Source organism: Crocodylus porosus, unplaced genomic scaffold, assembly GCF_001723895.1.
Source record: "Crocodylus porosus isolate Cpor-Errol unplaced genomic scaffold, CroPor_comp1, whole genome shotgun sequence".
Classification (NCBI taxonomy): domain Eukaryota; kingdom Metazoa; phylum Chordata; order Crocodylia; family Crocodylidae; genus Crocodylus; species Crocodylus porosus.
This window is the reverse complement of record NW_017728934.1, coordinates 5,120,752-5,128,280: the sequence shown is the minus strand read 5'-3', so window position 1 is coordinate 5,128,280 and position 7,529 is coordinate 5,120,752. Positions and strand designations below refer to the sequence as shown.

The window sequence follows — 7,529 nt, the reverse complement described above, 5'->3', positions numbered from 1 at the left end:
TTTCAACTCATTCCAATCAAGTTGTGTTTTTGCTTCAATTTTAATACAGTCCTAGGCCCCTAGCATATTAGTAAAGCTTCTAGTTTATTTTTAGCTGGAGAAAAACGTGTGGCTTTAAATGTGATGATGCACCTCACCATCTGCACACCCCTTTTCAAAAACTCTAGCTCTGCCCATGGCTCTGTTCATGGGGAGAGAAAGTACTCGCCATTGAGACAGCAACTTCTTGAGAGCTCTGACATTTCAATTTTTGGGTTGTCTTGCCTTCCTGTTCAGGAGCTTTGGCAACAGGCAACTGCCGGAGAGAGTCCCAATACAGTGGTGACAGCTGGAAAGCCCTTTGTGAGAGGGAGTAACCACTTCCTGAACCCATGCCCCACAGCAGTACCAAGGGTTGGAGACATGGAAGTGAGACAGCAGCAAACACCCCCAGCACAAAATTGTTAATTTATTATTAGGAGGCAAAAAAAAAAAAAATAAAAATTATACAGTTACAAGAATCATTTCCCAACAGAGGGCAAGTATGAGCCAAAAATATATCTTAAAAAAGGAATAATATGACGACACTTTACAGTTCATTAAATAAAAAATGGAAATATCTCCTTGTGCAATTCTGCAAAAACAAGAACAGAAGAGAAGGACAATGAAGTCTGAGAGCCCCCAGTGGGGCCAGCTCCGTGCAGGGTGGGATGGGGTTGAGAAGGGACCCTGCAGACTCTCACAAGGCTGCCAGCTGCTCTGAGGACGTAACTGCCTCTTAGCTAACATACTGGATAGAGAGGGATATAACTGCATCTAGATAACAGCCATCTGCCCTTGGCTGGAAAGAGGTTAAGAGTGCACAAAAATCTTGCTGTCCCCACACTTTGCTCCCTGGTCTGCCAAGTCACCTGCAGTCTCAGAGACAGCAGACACCAGCAGAGCACAGAAATCAGGTGGACTGCGAGGCCTGGTGCTAGGATGCCTTTCCCCTCCTACCACTCCCATCCGTGCCACTAGCTGTACAACAGCAGAACAACTAGCAAGGCTCTGAGCCTGTGCAAGAGACCCAGCCACTCGCACACAGTAACACACGACACAGACGGGGACAACCACCTGGCAGCCCTTCCATTCTGCTGAGACAGACCCGCCTGCCCTTTCCACTGAAGCCCTAGAAGGGAAGATGTAAGACACCCCTCTGGAAATGCCCGTGTCCAGTGATCCTGCATCTATCCCACAGTCATGCAAGCCAGACACAAGCCAGTTCCTCCTTAGTCCATGAGGCGTCCTCCGAGGTGCCACCACTGAAGACCCCCCCAGCAGGAAGAACCCCCATCTGTGAGGAACCATAACTAGGCACTCTTCAGTAGTTTCTAGGGCCCTCCAGAGCAGTATTACTGCCGTGAGTCTCCCACCTTGCTCCACAGAGGCTCCTAAGCCCCTGAAGAGACACCATTGCCCCAAAGACAGGGGAAATCCTCACTAGCATCCAATCCCAGAGGAAGCACAGGAAACCAGGGAACCATATGACAGTGGCACAGGGAGCATGAGTATGAAGAGACTGCCCTGCCAGAACCTGGAGCACACTCTACAGCAAGACCATCACTCCTAGACTGCAGGCACACACGAGAAGCCTAAATATCCCAAAGAGTGGGGATCCCAAGGCTGCCAGGCTTCAGTAAGAAAGTCCTATATAATAGCTTGGGAGCAAAGAAAGGGGCAGCCATGCTGCTAGAGCAAAGATTCCCTGTGCAGCTTTTGCAGAACAGTCTTGGTTGGCTGCAAACCAGAGACCAAGCCACTGATTGCCCAAGATGTGGGTGCATGTCCTATGGCAACACACTCAGAGCTGAACTCTAACACAGGGGACTGCAGAGGACTCAGGGGCATGGAGGCAGGAAGCTGGCAGTTGGAGGTGGGTAGAAAGGGTGCTCAGTTTTGCCATCCTGTACTAAGCAAGCACCTTAGCGTAGCTCCAGTTCTAAAGTAATTTATATTGTTGTTAGCCCTCGTTAGTGGAATGTGCTTTGGTGCTGAGCCAGTGGCTGGCTGTTGCATAAAGTCCATGGGACCTCTTCACAATGACCACCCATGCAGGACCTGGGCAGGGCATGCTCAGCCAGCCACAGGTCACTCCACAGCTCAGGACACAACAGGGATTCTCTGTACATAAATCACAGTACCTCAGGTGCCAAGTTCATGCTGACCCTCCATGTCAGACTGCAAGTTCCTCTTGGGCAATTTCTATGGACCTAAAAGTGATTTGCCCCTGCCCCCAAATCCCAGCCTGCAGCAGCCCAGGGAAGAGAGGAGCACAGGTGAACAACACCTAAACCAGGAGAGCAGACTACAAAGACTTCAGGGGCTTGTGTAACAGACTGGGGTGAAGAGGGAAGCTGGGAGATTACCCCACCAGTTAGTGACCAGCCCCCCTGTGACCCTGTAGCTGGAGGTGAAATGCTGGGGAATGAAGCAGAGGGGTGGGCTCTACAGATAGGAACAGCACTGACTCACCCAAGTCACATCAGACTGCTGACCTCAAACAGAACAATGTCTCCCCCAGCCCCTCACAAATCACCCACTTCACTCAGAGCAGCGCCCGAAGGGCTCAATTCATCACAAGAGATAGGGTGGGCATGCAGAAGGCAGGCAGCAAGAGCTCCAGACACTCACTGGCGAGTGGAGATACCGGACGAGCCCCATGGGCCTGAGAGGAAAGAAAGCACCCTCCTCGGGAGTCTGCCTGCTGCATGGCCCAGCCCCACTCTGCCTAGGGGCCAGCTCAGCTGCTAGCCCTTGCCTGGCCATACTACTCTTCTTCACTTTCCAATACTGCCTCTGGTGCTCAACCTGCCTTCAAGGAGGTGGGGGAGGGCTCCCCAGCACTTCTACAGGTCACACGGCCTAGTTTAGTAATAGCGTAATCGCTTAAATTAAAAAATTAAAATATATATACATATATATATATACTGTATACACATTGACAACAACAGAACAGTGCCAAAAATGGGAGGAGAGAGACAGAGAGAAGAAGAAGGGAGGAGGGAGAGAGGTTCCAAAGTCAGACAGTTTCTTTACAATAAAAACAAGAGCTCCACCTCAGCAGGAGAGGAGCCTGGGGTCCCCTAAAAATACCCATCTAGAGAGAGAGCTGGAGAGAGGAACAGAGAAAGCAGGGAACAGGGAGAATGGGAGGGGGATTTGGGCTTGTACAATGGCATCTTCCCAATCCAAGATGTGGTCCAAGGGCTCTCAGCTCCTCCTGGACTTCGAGTGCTGAATAAGCCACTGTAGGGTAATGTCTGCAAAGGCAATGCACACCGTTACCAGCTACCAAGGAGCAGGAACTCCCCTCAAACACTCCCTTTTGTGGGACTCTAGCCCTAGGCAGAGGCTTCCTTTTTAAAGGGGCACCAGAGTTTCTTACCTGCTGTATTTCAGTCTGCAGTTCCTGATGGTGTCCTCCATACCCCAGGAGGCCCGCTACCCTCACCCATAAGGAACCTACCTGCCTGCCTTCCCACCCACTGCTGCCCAGAACCTGTTTTAGACTGGAGAGAGCAGGTTGCTTTAGATGAAAACTAGAGTCATGACAGGACTGAAATGAGGCAGAAGCCAGAAGCTGAGGGGATGGAAGACTAGGAGAGGGGCTTGGGCATTTCCCATCTGAACTCTGACTGACCAGAAAGGAAGAGAAATAGATCCCACCATAAGCACTCCCTAGAGCCCAGGGCGGTACTTACCAATGTTATCCTTTTCTTTGCAGGAGATGGAATAGCAACAAATCTCTCGGTCTTGGATGGCAGACAGGTTCCTGTGAGGAAAGCAAGTCATTACTGTCTGCCTCCATTCGGTCCATGTTTGCTTGGGCCAATGGCTCATAGGGAGCAGCTCTATTGGGGGCAGCTTGAGGGGGCTGAGAGGAGAAAGAGAAGTTCCCCTTAACCCCCCTTCAGAGCCCCCCCCACTCTAATCATCTCACCCTGCTGGCAAAGAAAAGGGCTGGAAAGCCTTTCTGGTGACACTGAAACAGGTAAAAGGAAAACTAATGACATCCTGATGATTGAAACAGACTCCCTAAAAATAAGCCACTAGCCAGGCTGTGCATTAGAGGGGGCAAAGCTGTAACCTTGCTGCCTAATCTAAAATGTATCATTTGTCTTTTCTACCTTGGTTTTGCTAACTGTAAAAGTGTGACAGCAGTGATCTACCTTTATATATATACTTGAGATCCCCTGTCTAACTTAGGTACTGGAAATACCAAGCAGGCCACAGCTGGAGTACTGCATCCAGTTTTGGGCACTGCGCTTCAGGAGGGATGTGGATGGCCTGGAGAGGGTTCAGAGGAGGGCCGCTTGTCTGGTTAAAGGCCTACAGAAAAAACCCTATGTGGACCGATTGGGAGACCTGAACCTCTTCAGCCTCTGCAAGAGGAGGCTGAGGTGATCTAGTGGCCACCTACAAACTCATCAGGGGCGTTTAGCAAGAAATAGGGGATATGATGTTTACCAGGGTGCCCGTCGGGGTAACTAGAAATAATAGCCACAAACTGAAAGAGAGCAAATTCAGACTGGACATCAGGAAAAAATTCTTTACGATGAGGGGTGCCAAAATATGAAATACACTTCCAAGGGAGGTGGTGCTGTCCCTTTCCTTGGAGGTATTTAAGAGGAAGATTGGACAAACACCTGGCTGGGGTCATCTGACCCCAGCGCTCTTTCCTGCGCAGGGCAGGGGGTCAGACGCTATGACCTAATAGGTCCCTTCTGATCAAAACCTCTATGAAACTATAGCAGCCCTCACAGAAAGGGAGTGAGCCACAGCCCTCTATCCAGCCCCACCAAAACAGTGCAGCCTCCATAGGCAGTTTGCTTTGAGCCAGAGTGGTTGTATTATGCTCTGGTGTGGGAGATGCAGACAAAGGGACTTGGTTTTGCCTACAAGACCACTGGGCTGCAGGACCTGGGCTCTCGTGTTCAAGCCAACTGTACAAATCTAAGAGATCATGCACTCGAGCGAGACTAAAGCTGTGATCCTGGTGCCACCATGTGGCCTTGGCTGAAAAAATGCTAAGCAAAATCATTTATTTCGCCCCTGTGTGGCACTGTTCAGTCAAGGACTTCACAGCTCCTTACAGACAAGGAGAGGGGCCTCATTTTATAGCAAAGGTTTTGCCTACAGTCACTCACTAAGGGCTGGATTCTATCCCACCTAATAGAAGTTAAATGGACTTAGGCTAAGTGCACTTCTGTTCCAACCTATTCTAGTCGCTGAAAATGCATTTATGCATCTACTTTGGTAACACTGCACCATCACCTTACTGCTAAGACAGTCACACAACCAGCAAGGAGGAGCAAGACCCACCCACTTTTTGCATTAGTTGTTTTTCAAGGACTCAGATAGGGTGGACTAGAATTGCACTTTGGTGACTAAGTCCAGTTTGCACCATACAGGTGGAACAGGATTTGGCTCTCAGTGAACAACAGACCCGAGGATGGAATCTGGGGCCTATCGCTCACCAAGGAAAGCCGAGATGAAAAATGAAATTGTCACATAAGAGCCAAGAACCCACTGCCCAGAAGCAAGCCTGGGCACAAAGGAAATTTACCCAAGTAGTCGCCTCAGCTAGTTGCTGCCTGAGACGCCTCGCCATTAGTGCCAGCATCTCCTCCTCCCAACCCAGTGCCTCCTGCCTGACCCCTCCAGCAAGGCAAAACTTCTGTTTCCATGGCATCATGAGTATAGCAGGACTTCAGGATCAAGGCTGGGGGAACCTTGAAACAGCTCTGTCTCTTGTAATTAAGGGATCATGGAGAGGAATAATGAAAAAATGTTCATTTTTTTAGCTTCTCAGCCCCAGATCCTTCCAGGCACTGGCAGATACAAGGGTTTAATTTACATCTTGTCCTGCTGCACTGTGAGAGCATCCCTGGGGTGTCAATGAACACTTATAACCCTGTTCACTATTTCTGGGAGGTCATCACAGAGCAGCTTCAAAGATGGCTCACCCACCCTGCACCATCCCAGCAGTGAATTATCAGTACGTGCGACAGAATTTGATTTTTATTTTTTAATAATTTTGATGGAAAACATCAATGTTTATTTTTAAGCATTTACTTAGATTTTTATCTATTTACATTCTCAGGATTGTGTGAAATTAGGGCTGTGGGGGCAGACAACTTATTAAGGACAGTATACTATTATTATAGTGCAGTGTAACTGCCCGCCACAATGAACATAACTACTGTACTGTAGACTGCCGCCAGCTGAGCAGCAGAACTGCCATTAGTCCCAGCTCCGCTCACCCTGTCACTGCCTCCTCCTCTGCTCTCAGTCCCCTGGGGTTTCTGGGAGTTGCAGTCCAAACTAGTCAGCACAGTTCTGTAGGACTGCTCCCCCCTGTTGTCACACACTTCACCAGCCATCATTTTTCTTACGTCCCCCCCTTCTATACATTTTGATTATTAATGATGGAAGTGCTGGTCTGCAAGTGTGAGATGAAAACTGATGTTTACCAATAAAAACTGAATCCTGCCAAGCCTAGTTATCAGGAACTGACTAGGGGCAGAGACAGACTTAATATCTCAAGTGTTTCAAAGTGCAGCTGTCATGCCTGGTCTGAAGAGCTTCAAAATTGCCACAGCTGTATGCAGTAATGTGCTCTCCAGCCAGAAGGTGCAACAGGGATCTGTAGCTTTGCACTGTGGGGAGCGGAGCCGGTATCAGTGATCATTCTCCTGTCCACCCTGCCTGCCTCTGCTCCCGAGAAGCACTCCCTGCTGGGAGACCAGGCACAGGGAAGTACGAAGGGATTGAGGGCTGGGGACTAGTAATCCCATTTTACAGGGAGGAAGGCCTTTGGAAGAGTAGTGGCGAATTGGACAAGAGAGCGTTCACTGATGCAACACCTCATTCTTCTCCTGCCTTGCCCCATGGAGGAATGCCAAAGCATTCCTACGTGGTAGGTGCCCCTGTTGGACCTTGTAGAGTGGGTCTATGTAACCTCAAGTGCTTCTAAATAGTGTCCGTTCCTGTAGGCTCATTTCTGGAGGGCTTCAAAGGGCATGTAGAACCACAGTCTGCTATATGAACTAACTCAAACCTTACACCTGTCTGCACCTGAGGGTTTGGGGAAAGCACCTCTCAAGTCTTACTATCCAATGGCAATGGTGTTATGGCTGCAGAGGGATTAGGGGGTGGGAAATGGGGCACAGAAGCCACTGCCACAGGAGCACTGGGAGGGATGGTTTCAAGGAAAGGAAGAAGCAGCAAAGAGACATTCTGTGGACCAGGGCCTGCCCTATGAGAGTTTATGCACTATAGTGGGAGAGCTAACTAACGTGGCTCTGTGCTGGCTTGTCCTGCTAAGGACTCCAGCACCCTGAGAGAAGATCCTGCAATCCCATTCTACTCATTCCTCAGCATTACCTGTAACAGATCCCCAAGATAAACACGGGCCGACAATGCGAGGTCACGGCTGGCAGGGCTAACCGGACCTTGTCATGCATCCACAGGTGCATCTCTAGCAGGGACAAGGAGGTGATCCTCCC

The 7,529-nt window shown here is 49.6% G+C and overlaps 1 protein-coding gene across 2 annotated transcripts in view; it reads right to left on the bottom strand.

Annotated features, from left to right (window-relative positions):
• Positions 1 to 428: 428 nt before the first annotated feature.
• The window catches only part of ARL8A (ADP ribosylation factor like GTPase 8A), a 41,876-nt gene continuing 34,775 nt past the window's right edge, over positions 429 to 7,529 (bottom strand). The window contains exons 6-7 of one of the 2 annotated variants that reach the window (XM_019546375.1): positions 3,723 to 3,793; positions 429 to 3,281 (exon numbers count right to left, since the gene is read on the bottom strand). In XM_019546375.1, the coding sequence (XP_019401920.1) occupies positions 3,232 to 3,281; positions 3,723 to 3,793 (121 nt within the window). In that variant the 3' untranslated portion in view covers positions 429 to 3,231. Of the gene's footprint in view, positions 3,282 to 3,722; positions 3,794 to 7,529 lie in introns of those variants that run through there. The other variant, XM_019546376.1, reaches the window with a different exon arrangement.